The sequence below is a fragment of the Oncorhynchus nerka genome, linkage group LG27 (genome assembly GCF_034236695.1).
Source record: "Oncorhynchus nerka isolate Pitt River linkage group LG27, Oner_Uvic_2.0, whole genome shotgun sequence".
In the NCBI taxonomy this organism is placed as follows: domain Eukaryota; kingdom Metazoa; phylum Chordata; class Actinopteri; order Salmoniformes; family Salmonidae; genus Oncorhynchus; species Oncorhynchus nerka.
This window is the reverse complement of record NC_088422.1, coordinates 32,648,488-32,670,918: the sequence shown is the minus strand read 5'-3', so window position 1 is coordinate 32,670,918 and position 22,431 is coordinate 32,648,488. Positions and strand designations below refer to the sequence as shown.

The following is a 22,431-nucleotide window of genomic DNA, read 5'->3' as shown; positions in this document are numbered from 1 at the left end:
CCAGCCTGTGCTAGAGAAGCAGTCTTGTAGCTTAGCATCCGCTTCATCAAACCACTTCTGTATTAAGCGTGTCACCTGTGAGTTTTTGCTTGAATCAGGAGGATGGAGTTATGGTGCCGGAAGAGATGGCTGCTGTTTTACCGGCTCCTAATCAATTGTGCTAATGTGTGTTTCGCATTATTTGTAACTTACTTTGGCCATAATGTTTCTGCCACTGTCTCTTATGACTGAAAAGCGCTTCTGGATATCAGGACAGCGATTACTTGCTTAGATTTTTTTTTTTTACGAGTCGGATGTGGAGAATTTACTTCAGATGTCCGACAAGGCCCAAATCTCTGTTATTCGCATGAAGAGGCGACGGAGATCGGGGATGTAGGTTGGGGTGCCTTGTAAGGATCCAATGGCGACTGAGTAATCCCCCTCTACCATCAGTCCTATTAGCCAACGTGCAATCATTGGATAATAAAAAGGATGAGCTAATATCTTACGTTTCACCGAGTCGTGGCTGAACGGTGACATGGATAACACACAGTGCCTTGCGAAAGTATTCATCCCCCTTGGCGTTTTTTCCTATTTTGTTGCATTACAGCCTGTCATTTTTATTTGGATTTCATGTAATGGACTTACACAAAATAGTCCAAATTGGTGAAATGAAAATATCTTGTTTTAAAAAAAAAAAATAATAATAAAACAGAAAAGTGGTGCCTGTATATAAATTCATCCCCTTGACTATGAAGCTCCTAAATAAGATCTGGTGCAAACAATTACCTTCAGAAGTCACATAATTACATTACACACAGGTGGACTTTATTTAAGTGTGTGTATTTACACCTGTTCTGAAAGACCCCACAGTCTGTAACACCACTAAGCAAGCGGCACCATGAAGACCAAGGAGCTCTCCAAACAGGGACAAAGTTGTGGAGAAGTACAGATCAGGGTTGGGTTATAAAATAAAAAAATCCAACTTTGAACATCCCACGGAGCACCATTTAAATCATTATTAAAAAATTGAAAGAATATGGCACGACAACAAACCTGCTAAGAGGGCCGACCACCAAAACTCACAGACCAGGCAAGGAGGGCATTAATCAGAGAGGCAACAAAGAGACCAAAGATAAAGGAGCTGCAAAGCTCCACAGCGGAGATTGGAGTGTCTGTCCATAGGACCACTTTAAGCTGTACACTCCACAGAGCTGAGCTTTACTGAAGTGTGGCCAGAAAAAAGCCATTGCTTAAAGAAAGGAATAAGCAAACACGTTTGGTGTTTGCCAAAAGGCATGTTCCCAAACACATGGAAGATGGTGCTCTTGTCAGATGAGACTAACATTGAGCTTTTTGGCCATCAAGGAAAATGCTATGTCTGGTGCAAACCCAACACCTCTCATCACCCTGAGAAAACCATGGTGTTGGCAGCATCATGCTGTGGGGATATTTTTCAGCAGGGACTGGGAAACTGGTCAGAATTGAAGGAATGATGGATTCTGCTAAATACAGGGAAATTGAGGGAGGGGAAACCTGTTTGCAAAAATCCTAGTGGCTAGATGTGCCAAGGTTATAGAGACGTACCCCAAGAGACTTGCAGCTGTAATTGCATTGACAACTTGAGCGTGCATAACTGTTCTATTTTTTGGTGTATTATTTCTTGTACACAATAAAATATTTCGCATGTTGTGTAAATCAAATACAAACTAGAGGTTGAACTAATTTCTTTAATTAGGGCGAATTTGAAGTTTTCATAACAATCTGACTTCTTGGACGCCGATTACATTGCAATCCTTGAGGAGACTGCGTGGCAGGCTGACCACCTGTTACGCGAGTGCAGCAAGGAGCCAAGGTAAGTTGCTAGCTAGCATTAAACTTATCTTGTCAAAAACAATCTTCACATAATCACTTAACTACGCATGGTTGATGATACTACTAGGTTAACTAGCTTGTCCTGCGTTGCGTATAATCAATGCGGTCCCTGTTCATTTATCATCGAATCACAGCCTACTTCAAGTTGATGATTTAACAAAAGCGCATTCGTGAAAAAAAGCACAATCGTTGCAATACAGTGCCTTGCGAAAGTATTCGGCCCCCTTGAACTTTGCGACCTTTTGCCACATTTCAGGCTTCAAACATAAAGATATAAAACTGTATTTTTTTTGTGAAGAATCAACAACAAGTGGGACACAATCATGAAGTGGAATGACATTTATTGGATATTTCAAACTTTTTTTAACAAATCAAAAACTGAAAAATTGGGCGTGCAAAATTATTCAGCCCCCTTAAGTTAATACTTTGTAGCGCCACCTTTTGCTGCGATTACAGCTGTAAGTCGCTTGGGGTATGTCTCTATCAGTTTTGCACATCGAGAGACTGACATTTTTTCCCATTCCTCCTTGCAAAACAGCTCGAGCTCAGTGAGGTTGGATGGAGAGCATTTGTGAACAGCAGTTTTCAGTTCTTTCCACAGATTCTCGATTGGATTCAGGTCTGGACTTTGACTTGGCCATTCTAACACCTGGATATGTTTATTTTTGAACCATTCCATTGTAGATTTTGCTTTATGTTTTGGATCATTGTCTTGGTGGAAGACAAATCTCCGTCCCAGTCAGGTCTTTTGCAGACTCCATCAGGTTTTCTTCCAGAATGGTCCTGTATTTGGCTCCATCCATCTTCCCATCAATTTTAACCATCTTCCCTGTCCCTGCTGAAGAAAAGCAGGCCCAAACCATGATGCTGCCACCACCACAGTGGGGATAGGGTGTGTTCAGGGTGATGAGCTGTGTTGCTTTTACGCCAAACATAACGTTTTGCATTGTTGCCAAAAAGTTCAATTTTGGTGTCATCTGACCAGAGCACCTTCTTCCACATGTTTGGTGTGTCTCCCAGGTGGCTTGTGGCAAACTTTAAACGACACTTTTTATGGATATCTTTAAGAAATGGCTTTCTTCTTGCCACTCTTCCATAAAGGCCAGATTTGTGCAATATACGACTGATTGTTGTCCTATGGACAGAGTCTCCCACCTCAGCTGTAGATCTCTGCAGTTCATCCAGAGTGATCATGGGCCTCTTGGCTGCATCTCTGATCAGTCTTCTCCTTGTATGAGTTGAAAGTTTAGAGGGACGGCCAGGTCTTGGTAGATTTGCAGTGGTCTGATACTCCTTCCATTTCAATATTATTGCTTGCACAGTGCTCCTTGGGATGTTTAAAGCTTGGGAAATCTTTTTGTATCCAAATCCGGCTTTAAACTTCTTCACAGCAGTATCTCGGACCTGCCTGGTGTGTTCCTTGTTCTTCATGATGCTCTCTGCGCTTTTAACGGACCTCTGAGACTATCACAGTGCAGGTGCATTTATACGGAGACTTGATTACACACAGGTGGATTGTATTTATCATCATTCGTCATTTAGGTCAACATTGTATCATTCAGAGATCCTCACTGAACTTCTGGAGAGAGTTTGCTGCACTGAAAGTAAAGGGGCTGAATAATTTTACACGCCCAATTTTTCAGTTTTTGATTTGGTAAAAAAGTTTGAAATATCCAATAAATGTCATTCCACTTCATGATTGTGTCCCACTTGTTGTTGGGGTGGAGCTATTGGCCTAGGTTGGAGTAGCCAGGAGGAAGGCATGGCCAGCCGTTGAGAAATGCTTGTTGAAGTTTTCGATTATCATGGATTTATCAGTGGTGACCGTGTTACCTAGCCTCAGTGCAGTGGGCAGCTGGGAGGAGGTGCTCTTGTTCTCCATGGACTTTAGTGTCCCAGAACTTTTTGGAGTTTGTGCTACAGGATGCAAATTTCTGCTTGAAAAAGCTGGCCTTTGCTTTCCTGGCTGACTGTGTATATTGGTTCCTGACTTCCCTGAACAGTTGCATATCGCGGGGACTATTCGATGCTATTGCAGTACGACCTAAGGCTCGTATATTAAATGTATATCTGTGTGTATATGATTTGATAGAGCAGTCTGAGTAGTGGTAGGCAGCAGCAGGCTCGTAAGCATTCATTCAAACAGCTGCTCTTAGCAATGCTGGAATGCACAGCTCTGTTTATGACTTCAAGCCTATCAACTCCCGAGATTAGGCTGGCAATACTAAAGTGCCTATAGGAACATCCAATAGTCAAAGGTATATGAAATACAAATGGTATATAGAGAGAGTCCTATAACTACAACCTAAAACTTCTTAACTGGGAATATTGAAGACTCATGTTTAAAAGGAGCTACCAGCTTTCATATGTTCTGAGCAAGGAACTTAAACGTCAGCTTTTTTTTTTACATGGCACATATTGCTCTTTTACTTTCTTCTCCATCACTGTGTTTTTGATTTATTGAAACCAAATTGAACATCTTTCATTATTTATTTGAGACTAAATTGATTTTATTTATGTATTATATTAAGTTCAAATAAGTGTTCATTCAGTATTGTTGTAATTGTCATTTATACATGCATGCATGCACACATACATGCAGATTTTTATGAATCGGCTTTTTTTGATCCTCCAATCGGTATCGCCGTTGAAGAATCATAATATGTCAACCTCTAATACAAACCCCTAAGAAATCTATTTTAATTCCAGGTTGTAAGGCAACAAAATAGGAAAAATGAGGGGGTGAATACTTTCACAAGCCACTGTACAGCTGGTGGTGTTTTCGGTCTATCGGCAAGATGGAACAGCTGCTTCCGTTAAGACAAGGGACGGCTCTGTCTCTATGTAAATAACAGCTGGTGCACGAAATCTAATTAAGGAAGTCTCAAGGTTTTGCTCACCTGATGATCTCATTATAAGCTGTAGCGCTTTGTGGTGGTCTATTTACCATCACAAACCGATGCTGGCTCTAAGACGGCACTCGACGAGCTGTATACGGCCATAAGCAAACAAGAAAATGCTCATCCAGAGGTGGTGCTCCTAGTGGCCGTGGACTTTAATGCAGGAAACTTAAATCCGTTTTACCTCATTTCTACCAGCATGTTAAATGTGCAATCAGAGGGGGGGAAAAAACTCTAGACCACCTTTACTCCACACACAGAGACTCACACAAAGCATTGAGGACTACACCACATCAGCCACTGGCTTTATCAATAAGTGCACTGATGATATTGTCCTAACAGTGACCGTATGTACATACACTACCGGTCAAAAGTTTTAGAACACCACCTCATTCAACTGTTTTTATTTTATTTTTTAGTGATTCTACAATGTAGAAAATGGTTGTCAACTATGAAATAACACATGTAATCATGTAGTAACCAAAAAAGTGTTAAACAAATCAAACTATTTTTATATTTGAGATTCTTCAAATAGCCACCCTTTGACTTGATGACAGCTTTGCACACTCTTGGAATTCTCTCAACCAGCATCACGTGGAATGCTTTTCCAACAGCCTTGAAGGAGTTCCCATATGCTGAGCACTTGTTCGCTGCTTTTCCTTCACTCTGCGGTCCATATCTCAGTCTGCTTTGGTAACAGTTGTCTGGATGTGTTTAGCAGACCCAAGGAATAACACATGCACACCATGGGCACCATCATGAGACAACTCCATGGATTGTGTTTTCCATTGCCATACTTCTATATTGTCCTCACTACAGAGAGAGTTACGCAAGGCTGTGCTGTTCTCTCTCGTGTGTGGTTACTGTTACGAAACTTTGACTCACACAGTGTCCTTTATATGGCATGAAGTGTGTGTATGCACAGAGGCCCAGATGATAGTAAAGCCAGAAACTTCCTGGAATGATGAGCTGGGTTCTTGGTCCAGCTGTGTGTGGGTGGTTCACTTGATAGGATGATGTGTGATTCTGATGAAAGTGTGCGATCCAGGGTTGGGCTGGTTCACCACAATACAGGTAGATGAAAAATATATATAATCAAAGCAAAAACAATCCTTCCTGCTCTGACAGGCCTAAATCAAACCAAGACCTCTGTGTACTTCTCAGTTCAATAATAGGTCTGACTTGGCATAGTGGAGAGTTGATCTGATCCAGGCTTAGTATCCACAGTACAAGAACAGCACAAACATCCCTGCAGCATTCTCATCAGTGATTTGTTGCATTAATTGCACAAATGTTTATGAACAGTGATTGACTAGTTGAGTGCTTTGTTTAAATTCCTTTGTCTAATTCGGGACAATTTGTATGCATCGTTTAAGCTGGGGCTCTGTTTGTTCATGTTCTGTGTGGTCGTGCATGTAAGAGATTGCCTTTGGATGTGAAAGGAACCAAAGTTTTGTCCTCTCCAGGGCCCGAACAGATGAATGACACGGACAGTAGATCAGTGCTCTGTTCTCTGGACAATTAGCCTGTTTAGCCTACACTTGCTCGTTGTGGTAAAGAGACAATGCATACAATAACACAAAGTTATTGATTGTACAATATTCATGTTGCATCAACGTACATTGGATACATGCATGTTTTTATAGTCCCTGTAGATGACACTTGCAGTCTCTTTGTACACACACACAGTAGCACAGTCAGCCATGTGGACCCTCCAGTACTGTAGGCCCCCACTGTAGCTGTTTTCACTGCCCCTTAATCCTATTAGAACCAATTAGTAAAGAGTGGCTCTCTGTAGGTCTATTGTGGGGTGGCTAGTAGCATATCTCTCAACTTTGATAACCATGCATGCTAGAGCTGGGTGGAAAATGCAAATAGTCTGGGTAGCCATTTGATTAGCTGTTCAGGAGGCTTGGGGGTGGAAGCTATTTAGGACTTTTCGCTCCGGTACTGCTTGACGTGCGGTAGCAGAGAACCGTCTGACTTTCGCAGGCATTTTTCTGATATCGTTCATTAGGAAAAGTTGCCTATACTGGAGAAATGTGATGTTTGAAATGAAACAAGTTTGCTAATATGGGTGATTGTTATTGGGACAATTTGATGGCTACAACCATCAAACTAGTAGGAGTAGTTTAAAGGATAATACAATTGTTATATATATATATATATATATCTCCATATCGCTCTGCAGCATGCCCTCCTGGTTCTGGATGATGCTGGATGGACACTGCCATCCTCGTAGTCCAGCTCTTATTCAACATGCGATCCAGGGTCCACCCTCTGTCATATGATAGTCCAAAACAAATGTGTTGATTCCCTGAGTTTTTAGTTGCTATCCATGTTTGTATTACCTTCATGAGCGCAAGTATTTGTTGTTATATAATGTTGTGTTAACTGTGTGTGTTTTGTGTTTCAGTATCAAGTGGGTCAGTTGTACTCCGTAGCAGAGGCCAGTAAGAATGAGACGGGCGGAGGAGAGGGCATCGAGGTCCTTAAGAATGAACCCTATGAGAAGGAGGGCGAGAAAGGACAGTACACGCACAAAATCTACCATCTGAAGAGGTAACACACACCCACACTGTTCTTAGTGCACCATCACTATCTTGCCAGCAGGTGGAAGTGTAGTCATTCCTGTGTTACAGTAGGTTTGTAGTGCCTTTTTTATTTAGGCCTTCAAGACATTGACATTAAGATATCTCGTTATATGACTGAAGTGTGTTTTATTCAGTGTGTGTGTGTGTGTGTGTGTGTCCATCTATATCCCCTCGCTTCCACAGTAAAGTCCCAGCGTTTGTCAAGATGATAGCTCCTGAGGGTTCCCTGGTCTTCCATGAAAAGGCCTGGAATGCTTACCCTTACTGCCGAACCAGTGAGTCCCCTCCCCTCTTCTTCTGCCTGAACTCTTACCTCTTCTCCCCCCACCTGTACCGCCTGCACCTTGTGACCACCCAAGCCATTTTTTTTAGAGAGAAATGTTTTAAATTGATTCATTGTTGCTTGAACCAACTTATTTACATGAGTTGTATGATCATTTCTTACTTTTTTTGTCTTGGATTTGTATCTAACATTTGTTTTTTGGTCTTCTTATGCTTCGTCTGGACCCAGTTGTAACGGTGAGTAGCCTCAAATGACCCTGTTAGATTATCTCACTGTCTGTTTGGATGGTAATTGTTTGCATGTGTGTATAGTTGTTTGTCTGTGTGAATGTGGCATGCTTTAGTTTTCGTGAAGCGAACATGTCAACAATTTTAAAGAATGTGGCAAATAAGCCAAAAATGTTTGAGGTTATTTATTTATAGGGAAATTGTATGGTTTGAATTTACCATGATATTGCTTCATCGGGTAGTTTTTGAGTTCAGGGGTTGGAGGTCCTCCTTGTGGTCATTACTAGTTATGTAAATCTACTAGGTTTAGAGCCCTCAAACGCAAAAACCTCAAAGCCAGTTCCACTGCTTTTTTTCATAGTTCCCTTCTAATCAGGGACTGATTTAGTCCTGGGAAACCAGGTGGGTGCAATTAATTATCAGGTTAAACAGAAAACCAGCAGGCTCCTGACCTCCCATAGGGTAAGAGTTGAATATCTCTCGTTTAGAGGATTTGTGGTTTCAGTAAAGATTGTCAATCTCCTTCCTTCAGAATGAGTATATGAAAGACGACTTCATCATTAAGATTGAGACATGGCACAAACCTGACCTAGGCACAGTAGAAAACGTGAGTACCTTTTTATCTGCCGTTCAAAATGAGTTAGATTATTTACCATTTACAAATCTCACTGTAAAGGTCACTGAATGTGTCCCCGATGACGCTTTGATGTCATGCTCATGCCTGGCTTTGATTGGCAGGTGCACAAGCTGGACGTGCCCACATGGAAGAGTGTGGAGGTGGTTCCCATTGACATCGCAGATGGGGAACAAGTGGCCCCTGCTGTGAGTACTCCTTTCTGATACTGCCGTCATGCCACAGTCCCACACTCAATAAAGCCCTGGATATTACCCTGTTTGGCACCATCATGTGGAGAGACCTGTGCATTGCACAGCAATCTTCCTACTTAGTATAATAATATCTAACCCCATTAGATGTAAGATAAATGTAATTTTAGGTCTATTCAGATGGGACAAAAAAACTAATTGACACGTTCCTTTTAAAGGGTTATTGAGAATGTTGTATTCCTTCTCAGCTGCCGGGCGGAACTATGGTGCATTGTTTCTCCTCTGCAGGTTCTGAAACCCCTCATCAGTATGGTATTGGAAGCTCTGCAATTATAACTTAATATTGGTATAATTTCTCAGTATATCTTCCTTTCAAATCCATAAGGTTCCTAGTACCAATGCTCATGGTAATTTATTGCTATTATTTGGCATGGCATTGCCTCACTTCACTGAGTTTGTGTTTGCACGCATTTTGTGCTGTGCGAGTGCATGTGGTTATTTGCCCGAGCAGTGTGTGCTTGCGGTAGGTGTCTAACAAGGCGGACGTGTTTGCCTTGCTGGAGGAGTTGTCTGAGGGCCCTATCAGATTTGTGCCTCAGGCAAGGCTGCAGGGCCTGGCCTGCCAAGGGACCACAGATGAGTTTGTTAGTGTAATTAAGGCTCATGGCGCTCCATACGCCTTGGCCCTCTCACACACACTTCCTCAGCGTAAGGCACATCGATTCACAGACCTCATTAGAGCAGCACAGTGTATTGTTATAGTGAAGGATCTTTCAGCATTAAAACAGCCAAATTAGTGTGTGTTTCTTCCATTCTGCTCGTTTGGCTCCCTCCTGTTGGCCGATAGCCCTGAAAAGCAGCTTTTAGCTGCAGGCGCATCATGATTTATTTAAAATTGCTGGGCCCTTGAGCTGTTTGTAATTTGAAAGGCGTTTCATTTTTATTTTTCACAACAGTTGGTTTAAGTTGACTTTAGGGCTGGGCAATATAGAGAATTAATTCTAATTTCAGTTTTTGCGTGATATTCCAAATCCTGTATTGCAAGAATCTAGGTTGTTTTTTCCCCGTCTTTTTTTGTGTTTATGTCCACTTGTTCTCGTTGTCTTTTTGGTCTTGTCTCTTTCGCTCCATCTGTGCTGTTGTGTGCACCTTCTCATTTACACCAGAGATCTTTATACACTGCTCAAAAAAATAAAGGGAACACTTAAACAACACAATGTAATTCCAAGTCAATCACACTTCTGTGAAATCAAACTGTCCACTTAGGAGGCAACACTGATTGACAATAAATTTCACATGCTGTTGTGCAAATGGAATAGACAACAGGTGAAAATTATAGGCAATTAGCAAGACACCCCCAATAAAGGAGTGGTTCTGCAGGTGGTGACCACAGACCACTTCTCAGTTCCTATGCTTCCTGGCTGATGTTTTGGTCACTTTTGAATGCTGGTGGTGCTTTCACTCTAGTGGTAGCATGAGACGGAGTCTACAACCCACACAAGTGGCTCAGGTAGTGCAGCTCATCCAGGATGGCACATTAATGCGAGCTGTGGCAAGAAGGTTTGCTGTGTCTGTCAGCGTAGTGTCCAGACCATGAAGGCGCTACCAGGAGACAAGCCAGTACATCAGGAGACATGGAGGAGGGCAACAACCCAGCAGCAGGACCGCTACCTCTGCCTTTGTGCAAGGAGGAGCACTGCCAGAGCCCTGCAGAATGACCTCCAGCAGGTCACAAATGTACATGTCTGCTCAAACGGTCAGAAACAGACTCCATGAGGGTGGTATGAGGGCCCGACGTCCACAGGTGGGAGTTGTGCTTACAGCCCAACACCGTGCAGGACGTTTGGCATTTGCCAGAGAACACCAAGATTGGCAAATTCACCACTGGCGCCCTGTGCTTTTCACAGATGAAAGCAGGTTCACCCTGAGCACGTGACAGAGTCTGGAGACGCCGTGGAGAACGTTCTGCTGCCTGCAACATCCTCCAGCATGACCGGTTTGGCGGTGGGTCAGTCATGGTGTGGGGTGGCATTTCTTTGGGGGGCCGCACAGCCCTCCATCTGCTCGCCAGAGGTAGCCTGATTGCCATTAGGTACCGAGATGAGATCCTCAGACCCCTTGTGAGACCATATGCTGGTGCGGTTGGCCCTGGGTTCCTCCTAATTCAAGACAATGCTAGACCTCATGTGGCGGAAGTGTGTCAGCAGTTCCTGCAAGAGGAAGGCATTGATGCTATGGACTGGCCCGCCCGTTCGTTCCCCAGACCTGAATCCAATTGAGCACATCTGGGACATCATGTCTCGCTCCATCCACCAACGCCATGTTGCACCACAGACTGTCCAGGAGTTGGCGGATGCTTTAGTCCAGGTCTGGGAGGAGATCCCTCAGGAGACCATCCGCCACCTCATCAGGAGCATGCCCAGGCGTGGTAGGGAGGTCATACAGGCACGTGGAGGCCACACGCACTACTGAGCCTCATTTGGACTTGTTTTAAGGGCATTACATCAAAGTTGGATCAGCCTGTAGTGTGGTTTTCCACTTTCATTTTGAGTGTCACTCCAAATCCAGACCTCCATGGGTTGATAAATTTGATAATTCCATTGATAATTTTTGTGTGATTTTGTAGTCAGCACATTCAACTATATAAAGACAAAAATTATTTAATAAAAATATTTCATTCCATTCAGATCTAAGATGTGTCATTTTAGTGTTCCCTTTATTTTTTTGAGCAGTGTATAATGACAAGATGCACGTCTCCGCCCGTTTTCCCAAAGCCGGGAAGGCCCTGCCTCTCTCGCCAACAAAGTTGAGAGATCACCTCTTCCTCTCTGACAAGCGGTTTCAACTCGCTATTTGCATTTGAGCTTTGGTCCACCAGAATCAGTCATAGACATTATTTTACTGTAACAGAGAAGTTTTCTAATGATACACTTATGTCTCAACTATTCAGATTGCGCGCAGATCAGACGCTACTAAAACGAGAGTATCAATGAAGATTGATTCTGGAAAATGAATGCGCAGTTTGTCGCATGCTGCTTTGGAGTACCACGTACTGCTAGCAACATTTTAGCCAAAGACTGTTTATACTAGCTGTCTAGTTTGTGTTTTATAAATGTGCAATAAGCACATTTTATAAATTCTGAACAAAGTGTACAAGGCTAGCATGCTGTTCAGAGACAAACATAAGGGTGTGTTCATAACAATTCAACTGTTCAACTTGGTTAGCGAGCAAATAAGATAGCTGAACTATAAAGATGAACTAGCATGTGGGCTTGAGCGATCGTTGATTGTCTATAGCCTAATGCCTGCTGTAAGAAGTTGGGCATTATTAGTGAATGTGCATTACGCATGGTTCTAGTTACATGTGTAACAAAAAAGGGCCTTTTCGTGGACTTAAAAGCCAGATCAGTGACTATTGCAACAACAACAAAAAAGCAGGTTAAACTTATGGTTGTGGAAGGCCTCTATTTAGGTATAAATTCATTAGATTAATGCTGACTTTTTGAAATGCAGTGTATTTTTGCCTTGAAGTCTACAACGCTGCTTATTTCGAGAACATTAAAAGCAGTATATGCAGTATATATCTTGAAGATGTTTAGGTCCAATTGATCAGCCCTAGTTGACTTTGCACTTCTCTCTCTGAGCTCTTTACGATGAATAATGAAACCAGAAGAGGACTGTGAGACCGTTAAGAGTGTGTGCAGAGCTCCCATCTTTCAAAGGTTAGGAGTACCACATGAAATTTAGTACCATTGGTTGATTTGAGAAGAGTGGTTGATTTTGGGATGAATGAGGTGCTGGAGCTGTCTTTTTTCCCAAGTCGGTCCATTAGACTATGTTCACAGGAATTCCCAACTGACATTATGCTAGAGAGACCTCTGAGTATTCACTCTTCAGGGTTTATACACGTTTTGACAGATGGCATTTTATGACTTTTGCATGACTTTTAACCAGATTTCCATGACTAATAATTGGTGGCGTCTATGTAGCCTACACGGAAAGTTAGCATGAATGTGGGATTGTAGAAATGCAAACTGTTAAGGGCCCAAAAAGGTGACTTTATCAGCTTTAAAATGCTAACTTCTAGTGACTTTTAGGATGGGTCCCTTGTTGAAATGTTTTAACTGTGTACTATTTAAACAACAAAGAATATGATCAGTCTGTGTAAAATAAAGTGGTTCGTGTCAACCTAACTGCCTGTGTACATCTGTTCTACATTAATGTGCCAGCAGAGCACAACACCCTTTGTCTCGTTCAGTCAAGAGTACACCTGACATACCTCTTTCTATCCACCTTATTGAACAAGTGAGAAAGAGGGAAAGTGTTTGTGTGTGGTGTTCCTTTTGACCTCTATAGTGGCATCCAGCTTAAGACAGGCCCAGCTCCAGCTACACTTGATCCCTGAATCCACTTGTCTAACAAGCAACTCCTCATTTTCACCTAATTCTCTCCTTCTGAAAATGAACCACATAGAGGAAGAACATTTAGTTTTGATAGTAAGTTCATTTAGCTAACTAGTTAACATTTCACACAGATTGCCAGGGTCCAGTGAGTAACTAACGTTATAGCATGAGGAACGGCAAGGCTTGATCGAATTCTCAGTTAGTACTATAGCTAATTGATTCCTCGAGCTAACGCTACCTCATCTGATGTTGTAACGTTAGCTATTTAGCTGTCTGACTTTGTTAGGCAGCTAATTTTCACACCATAAACTCAATTATTTGATCAGCTAAGTTAGCTAATGTTGCTGAACATTTCTCTGACTAGCTAACGGAGAATTCAGCTATTGTAGCAAGATACTTAACAGTTTTTATTCCCCCACACTTGCTCCCTCACCTCAAAATGTCCAAATGCCAGTTGTTTTTCAGTTACAGCTCATGAAGTACGCTTCATCACCTTACCACCTTCATCTCCAGGCTTCTCACCTGCCTCTAGTGGTCATGCAGGGGACGCAGACTCAAATCTCTAGCCACTTTAATAATTAATAATAATGAATGTATCTCTATTCACTTTAAACAATTCCACTTTATATAATGTTTCATACCCTACATTACTCATCTCATATGTATATACTGTACTCTATACCATCTACTGCATCTTGCCTATGCCGCACGGCCATCACTCATCCATATATTTTTATGTACATATTCTTATTCATCCCTTTACACTTGTGTGTACATAAGGTAGCTGTTGTGAAATTGTTAGATTACTTGTTAGATATTACTGCACTGTCTGAACTAGAAGCACAATAATTTCACTGCACTCTCATTAACATCTGCTAACCATGTGTATGTGACCAATAACATTTTTGATTTGACGCGCTGCTGCAGTAACTGGCAAACTGTCTGTCCACTCCGCTGTCTTTTCAGAGCGCGGGCTGAATCTGTAACTAGCAAGTTGGTTGTCGCTTCTCTCTTCAGTCACATGCTGCATCCTGTTATGTGGAGGACTGGCTGATCCCAGGCCTGAGCCTTAGATGATAGTCAGTATTGCTCCAAATGCGCATCACTCGTTCGCTTACAGCCCCCCCCCCAATATAATATATATATATATATATATATATATATATATATATATATATATACATACATACACATGGCTAGCCTACTGTTTAATAAGCGGGGAATATCAGCTTTCCAATGATGGTGTTGTAGGTCTTTCTCAACAGTGCCTGTCGAACGACATAATACTTATAATTACTAGCAAGATGGCTTGTAGTGAGGCTAGTTATGTTTTGGAACAGTGTATTCTGCACATTCAGGCTGGCACATTCTCAATCGGCGCATTCCCTCACGAATTGTCTACTGGCACGCATATGCTGGATTTACAGATATGAATGCCCACTCTCCATTACTTTTCAATGTAGATCCTACCTTCATTCTGCTTTGATAAACCTTTTTTTGACACTGTGTGCAAATCCGAGCCGGTGATGGGCCACTTTGTTTTGTAGAGGACGCAGTTCACAGAAAGTTGGAGGTGCCGATATGGCGCTCCGGCCCAACTCGAGCACTGATTTGAGATACAGCCTTAATGAACAACGGTACATCAAAGCCTTATCGTGCTTGTGTATTATGCTGCTAGAGTGTGTGGGTCTACTCTCCTGCTGCACTAGTGAGTTAGTTCCAACTGTATGTTTGACTGATTGTGAATGGGTTTAGTGCCTGTGTTTTGGTGTATTAGTGCAGCTGGGATCTCAGCATTGTGATACAGTGTGTCACAAGACGTGAGGAAGATGGCCCTGTGTCTGGGGGAGCAGTCTCTCCTCAGCCTGGCCCTGTGTCTGGGGGAGCAGTCTCTCCTCAGCCTGGCCCTGTGTCTGGGGGAGCAGTCTCTCCTCAGCCTGGCCCTGTGTCTGGGGGAGCAGTTATGCACACAATCAGACACACGAACACAGTCTTCCGCACACACTGGCACCAGCCTGCGCCCTTCTGTCATCTATAATGTCAGCATAGCCATTTGCTGGAAGCATCAACATTTGCTGGAAGCATCAACAAGTAACTTCCGGCGCCGACAGAGATGGCCGCCTCGCTTCGCGTTCCTAGGAAAATATGCTGTTATGTTATTAATGTTATTTCTTACATTAGTACCCCAGGTCATCTTAGGTTTCATTACATACAGTCGAGAAGAACTACTGAATATAAGATCAGCGTCAACTCGCCATCAGTACGACCAAGAATATGATTTTCACGAAGCGGATCCTGTGTTCTGCCTTTCAACCAGGACAACGGAATGGATCCCAGCCGGCGACCCAAAAAAACGACTCCGTAAAAGAGGGAAACGAGGCGGTCTTCTGGTCAGACTCCGGAGACGGGCACATTGTGCACCACTCCCTAGCATTCTTCTCGCCAATGTCCAGTCTCTTGACAACAAGGTTGATGAAATCCGAGCAAGGGTAGCATTCCAGAGGGACATCAGAGACATGTAACGTTCTTTGCTTCACGGAAACATGGCTCACTGGAGAGACTCTATCGGAGGCGGTGCAGCCAGCGGGTTTCTCCACGCATCGCGCCGACAGAAACAAACACCTTTCTGGTAAGAAGAGGGGCGGGGGCGTATGCCTTATGGCTAACGAGACGTGGTGTGATCACAGAAACATACAGACATTTACATTTACATTTAAGTCATTTAGCAGACGCTCTTATCCAGAGCGACTTACAAATTGGTGCTTTCACCTTATGACATCCAGTGGAACAGCCACTTTACAATAGTGCATCTAGGTCTTTTAAGGGGGGAAGGATTACTTTATCCTATCCTAGGTATTCCTTAAAGAGGTGGGGTTTCAGGTGTCTCCGGAAGGTGGTGATTGACTCCGCTGTCCTGGCGTCGTGAGGGAGTTTGTTCCACCATTGGGGGGCCAGAGCAGCGAACAGTTTTGACTGGGCTGAGCGGGAACTGTACTTCCTCAGTGGTAGGGAGGCGAGCAGGCCAGAGGTGGATGAACGCAGTGCCCTTGTTTGGGTGTAGGGCCTGATCAGAGCCTGGAGGTAGTGAGGTGCCGTTCCCCTCACAGCTCCGTAGGCAAGCACCATGGTCTTGTAGCGGATGCGAGCTTCAACTGGAAGCCAGTGGAGAGAGCGGAGGAGCGGGGTGACGTGAGAGAACTTGGGAAGGTTGAACACCAGACGGGCTGCGGCGTTCTGGATGAGTTGTAGGGGTTTAATGGCACAGGCAGGGAGCCCAGCCAACAGCGAGTTGCAGTAATCCAGACGGGAGATGACAAGTGCCTGGATTAGGACCTGCGCCGCTTCCTGTGTGAGGCAGGGTCGTACTCTGCGGATGTTGTAGAGCATGAACCTACAGGAACGGGCCACCGCCTTGATGTTATTTGAGAACGACAGGGTGTTGTCCAGGATCACGCCAAGGTTCTTAGCGCTCTGGGACGAGGATACAATGGAGTTGTCAACCGTGATGGCGAGATCATGGAACGGGCAGTCCTTCCCGGGAGGAAGAGCAGCTCCGTCTTGCCGAGGTTCAGCTTGAGGTGATGATCCGTCATCCACACTGATATGTCTGCCAGACATGCAGAGATGCGATTCGCCACCTGGTCGTCAGAAGGGGAAAGGAGAAGATTAATTGTGTGTCGTCTGCATAGCAATGATAGGAGAGACCATGTGAGGTTATGACAGAGCCAAGTGACTTGGTGTATAGCGAGAATAGGAGAGGGCCTAGAACAGAGCCCTGGGGACACCAGTGGTGAGAGCACGTGGTGAGGAGACGGATTCTCGCCACGCCACCTGGTAGGAGCGACCTGTCAGGTAGGACGCAATCCAAGCGTGGGCCGCGCCGGAGATGCCCAGCTCTGAGAGGGTGGAGAGGAGGATCTGATGGTTCACAGTATCGAAGGCAGCCGATAGGTCTAGAAGGATGAGAGCAGAGGAGAGAGAGTTAGCTTTAGCAGTGCGGAGCGCCTCCGTGATACAGAGAAGAGCAGTCTCAGTTGAATGACTAGTCTTGAAACCTGACTGATTTGGATCAAGAAGGTCATTCTGAGAGAGATAGCGGGAGAGCTGGCCAAGGACGGCACGTTCAAGAGTTTTGGAGAGAAAAGAAAGAAGGGATACTGGTCTGTAGTTGTTGACATCGGAGGGATCGAGTGTAGGTTTTTTCAGAAGGGGTGCAACTCTCGCTCTCTTGAAGACGGGAGGGACGTAGCCAGCGGTCAGGGATGAGTTGATGAGCGAGGTGAGGTAAGGGAGAAGGTCACCGGAGATGGTCTGGAGAAGAGAGGAGGGGATAGGGTCAAGCGGGCAGGTTGTTGTTCACCTGATTTAGAATTCCTCACAATCAAATGTCGACCGCATTATCTACCAAGAGAATTCTCTTCGATTTATAATCACAGCCGTATATATTCCCCCCCAAGCAGACACATCGATGGCTCTGAACGAACTTTATTTGACTCTTTGCAAACTGGAATCCATACATCCTGAGGCTGCATTCATTGTAGCTCGGGATTTTAACAAGGCTAATCTGAAAACAAGACTCCCTAAATTGTATCAGCATATCGATTGCGCAACCAGGGCGGGAAAAACCTTGGATCATTGTTATTCTAACTTCTGCGAAGCATATAAGGCCCTGCCCCGCCCTCCTTTCGGGAAAAGCTGACCACGACTCCATTTTGCTGATCCCTGCCTACAGACAGAAACTAAAACAAGAAGCTCCCACGCTGTCTGTCCAACGCTGGTCCGACCAAGCTGATTCCACACTCAAAGACTGCTTCCATCACGTGGACTGGGATATGTTTCGTATTGCGTCAGATAACAACATTGAAGAATACGCTGATTCGGTGTGCGAGTTCATTAGAACATGTGTTGAAGATGTCGTTCCCATAGCAACAATTAAAACATTCCCTAACCAGGAACCGTGGATTGATGGCAGCATTCGTGTGAAACTGAAAGCGCGAACCACTGCTTTTAATCAGGGCAAGGTGACTGGTAACATGACCGAATACAAACTGTGCAGCTATTCCCTCCGCAAGGCTATCAAACAAGCTAAGCGTCAGTATAGAGACAAAGTAGAATCTCAATTCAACAGCTCAGACACAAGAGGTATGTGGCAGGGTCTACAGTCAATCACGGACTACAAGAAGAAAACCAGCCCAGTCACGGACCAGGATGTCTTGCTCCCAGGCAGACTAAATAACTTTTTGCCCGCTTTGAGGACAATACAGTGCCACTAACACGGCCTGCAACGAAAACATGCAGACTCTCCTTCACTGCGGCCGAGGTGAGTAAAACATTTAAACGTGTTAACCCTCGCAAGGCTGCAGGCCCAGGCGGCATCCCCAGCCACGCCCTCGGAGCATGCGCAGACCAGCTGGCCGGTGTGTTTACGGACATAATCAATCCCTATACCAGTGCTGTTCCCACATGCTTCAAGAGGGCCACCATTGTTCCTGTTCCCAAGAAAGCTAAGGTAACTGAACTAAACGACTACCGCCCCGCCACGTAGCACTCACTTCCGTCATCATGAAGTGCTTTGAGAGGCTAGTCAAGGACCATATCACCTCCACCCTACCTGACACCCTAGACCCACTCCAATTTGCTTACCGCCCAAATAGGTCCACAGACAATGCAATCTCAACCACACTGCACACTGCCCTAACCCATCTGGACAAGAGGAATACCTATGTGAGAATGCTGTTCCTCGACTATAGCTCGGCATTCAACACCATAGTACCCTCCAAGCTCGTCATCAAGCTCGAGACCCTGGTTCTCGACCCCGCCCTGTGCAACTGGGTACTGGACTTCCTGACGGGCCGCCCCCAGGTGGTGAGGGTAGGCAACAACATCTCCACCCCGCTGATCCTCAACACTGGGGCCCCACAAGGGTGCGTTCTGAGCCCTCTCCTGTACTCCCTGTTCACCCACGACTGCGTGGCCACGCACGCCTCCAACTCAATCATCAAGTTTGCGGACGACACAACAGTGGTAGGCTTGATTACGAACAACGACGATACGGCCTACAGGGAGGAGGTGAGGGCCCTCGGAGTGTGGTGTAAGGAAAATAACCTCACACTCAACGTCAACAAAACTAAGGAGATTATTGTGGACTTCAGGAAACAGCAGAGGGAACACCCCCCTATCCACATCGATGAAACAGTAGTGGAGAGGGTAGTAAGTTTTAAGTTCCTCGGCATACACATCGCAGACAAACTGAATTGGTCCACTCACACAGACAGCATCGTGAAGAAGGCGCAGCAGCGCCTCTTCAACCTCAGGAGGCTGAAGAAATTCGGCTTGTCACCAAAAGCACTCACAAACTTCTAGATGCACAATCGAGAGCATCCTGGCGGGCTGTATCACCGCCTGGTACGGCAACTGCTGCGCCCACAACCGCAAGGCTCTCCAGAGGGTAGTGAGGTCTGCACAACTCATCACCGGGGGCAAACTACCTGCCCTCCAGGACACCTACACCACCCGATGTTACAGGAAGGCCATAAAGATCATCAAGGACAACAACCACCCGAGCCACTGCCTGTTCACCCCGCTATCATCCAGAAGGCGAGGTCAGTACAGGTGCATCAAAGCTGGGACCGAGAGACTGAAAAACAGCTTCTATCTCAAGGTCATCAGACTGTTAAACAGCCACCACTAACATTGAGTGGCTGCTGCCAACACTCCAGCCACTTTAATAATGGGAATTGATGGGAAATGATGTAAAATATATCACTAGCCACTTTAAACAATGCTACTTAATATAATGTTTACATACCCTACATTATTCATCTCATATGTATACGTATATACTGTACTCTATATCATCTACTGCATCCTTATGTAATACATGTATCACTAGCCACTTTAACTATGCCACTTTTTTTACATACTCATCTCATATGTATATACTGTACTCGATACCATCTACTGTATCTTGCCTATGCTGCTCTGTACCATCACTCATTCATATATATTTATGCACATATTCTTTATCCCCTTACACTGTGTATAAGACAGTAGTTTGGAATTGTTAGTTAGATTACTTGTTGGTTCTTAATGCATTGTCGGAACTAGAAGCACAAGCATTTCGCTACACTCGCATTAACATGTGCTAACCATGTGTATGTGACAAATAAAAATTTGATTTGAAGTTCCCACCTGACAGCTTACCCAGCCCAGACAGGGTGCATGGTGGAGGGCACAGGGCTGGGCTCTGGTGCTGCAGCCTGGGGCCAGGGCAGAGGGGCTGTGGGGGGGTAGACCTAGCCTAGGAGACCCTGGCCTCTCATGGTAGCCCCCTTTCCCCTCTGCCCAGAGGGTAGCATTAGTGCAGGGCCAACTCTCAGACACATGGGCTAGAGGGGCTTTAGAGGGCCCGGTATGACTTATGCAGACCTGCATGCATTTTGAGTACCATGCATGCATTTTGAGGTCAGAGTAGATACCGCTGATGTGAAGAAAAAGGTTAGGGTAAAAATGGAGAACCAACTGCATTTTCCAAAAATGTATGTTTGTCAAGCATACTATCTCGTAGTTGGCTAAGGCGTCATTTCGACGAAGGTAATTATATATAACACTTAGTCAACTAAGCGAGAACACTTGCTTGGCCTCGCGTGCTTTGATCTCCACAACCGTAGTAGGCGCGAGCACATTGACTAGCAAGGAAACGTGCGTTGTTGCGGTATTTCAGTATGCGTCACTGCATGGATGGAAATCGACATGACAGAGCTGTTCCGCTAATACAGTCCTTCACAGAAAGTTATGTTAGGCCAACTAATCTTTAACCGTCTGTTAATTAGTCAGTTGTTGATCTCTCCTCCTTGATATAGCTGTATTTTAATTTTTTTATTTCACCTTTTTTTAACCAGGTAGGCAAGTTGAGAACAAGTTTTCATTTTACAATTGCGACCTGGCCAAGATAAAGCAAAGCAGTTTGACACATACAACGACACAGAGTTACACATGGAGTAAAACAAACATTCAGTCAATAATACGGTATAAACAAGTCTATACACAATGTGAGCAAATAAGGTGAGATAAGGGAGGTAAAGGCAAAAAAAAGCCATTGGTGGCGAAGTAAATACAATTTTTGAAAGTGAAACACTGGAATGGTAGATTTGCAGTGGAAGAATGTGCAAAGTAGAAATAGAAATAATGGGGTGCAAAGGAGCTAAATAAATACAGTAGGGGAAGAGGTAGTTGTTTGGGCTAAATTATAGATGGGCTATGTGCAGTAATCTGTGAGCTGCTCTGACAGCTGGTGCTTAAAGCTAGTGAGGGAGATAAGTGTTTCCATTTTCAGAGATTTTTGTAGTTCGTTCCAGTCATTGGCAGCAGAGAACTGGAAGGAGAGGCAGCCAAATGAGGAATTGGTTTTGGGGTTGACCAGAGAGATATACCTGCTGGAGCGCGTGCTACAGGTGGGTGCTGCTATGGTGACCAGCGAGCTGAGATAAGGGGGAACTTTACCTGTATGTCAATAGTAGGCTTCTAATAATGCAATGTTTGTTTAAGGGTGGGCGATATGACCGAAAAATCACATTTCCTTTTTTTCCCAAACCTGTGGGCAAATAACAAAGATTATCGAGATACATCGTGTTCTCGAAATAAGCGATGTTGTACAATTGATGTTCAAATACACTGCATTTCAAACAGTCAGCAATGATCTAATGAATTTCGGGATTGTGAAGTTATACCTAGGCTAAATATAAGCCTTTCATACGACCAACAAATAATCACATTTGTTAATCAGAATATACATACCCACACAGTACCAGTCACAAGTTTGGACACCTACTCATTCCAGGGTTTTTCTTTTCTTTTTTACTATTTTCTACATTGTAGAATAATTGTGAAGACAAACTATGAAAATGCAGATATGGAATCATGTAGTAACCAAAAGTGTTAAACAAATCAAAATATATTTGAGATTATTCAAATGGCCAACCCTTTATAAAAAAAAAAAATGCAATTACTGATCTGGCTATCAAGTCCATGAAAATGCCCTTTTTTTGTTACACAATGTAACTAGAACCATGCGAAATGCACATTCACTAATAATGCCCAACTTCTTACAGCAGGCAGGCTATAGAAAATTAACACTGGTATCATCAACGATCGCTCAAGCCCACAAGCTAAACTAGAACTATAAAGATAAATTAGCTGTCTTATTTGCTCGCTAACAAGGTTGAACCGTTGAATTGTTATGAACACACCCTTCTCTTTGAAAAGCATGTTAGCCTGTTCAGATGTTGAAATTAAGTGGCCTACCTTATTTCTTAGAATGCGAACGTGTTGCCAATTCTTTCATAT

At 44.1% G+C, this 22,431-nt stretch overlaps 1 protein-coding gene across 2 annotated transcripts in view; it reads left to right on the top strand.

Annotated features, from left to right (window-relative positions):
- LOC115111614 (phosphatidylinositol transfer protein beta isoform) overlaps positions 1-22,431 on the top strand; it is a 47,689-nt gene that overhangs the window by 13,185 nt on the left and 12,073 nt on the right. The window contains exons 3-7 of one of the 2 annotated variants that reach the window (XM_029637853.2): positions 7,171-7,316; positions 7,532-7,623; positions 7,860-7,867; positions 8,391-8,465; positions 8,597-8,680. In XM_029637853.2, the coding sequence (XP_029493713.1) occupies positions 7,171-7,316; positions 7,532-7,623; positions 7,860-7,867; positions 8,391-8,465; positions 8,597-8,680 (405 nt within the window). Of the gene's footprint in view, positions 1-7,170; positions 7,317-7,531; positions 7,624-7,859; positions 7,868-8,355; positions 8,466-8,596; positions 8,681-22,431 lie in introns of those variants that run through there. The other variant, XM_029637854.2, reaches the window with a different exon arrangement.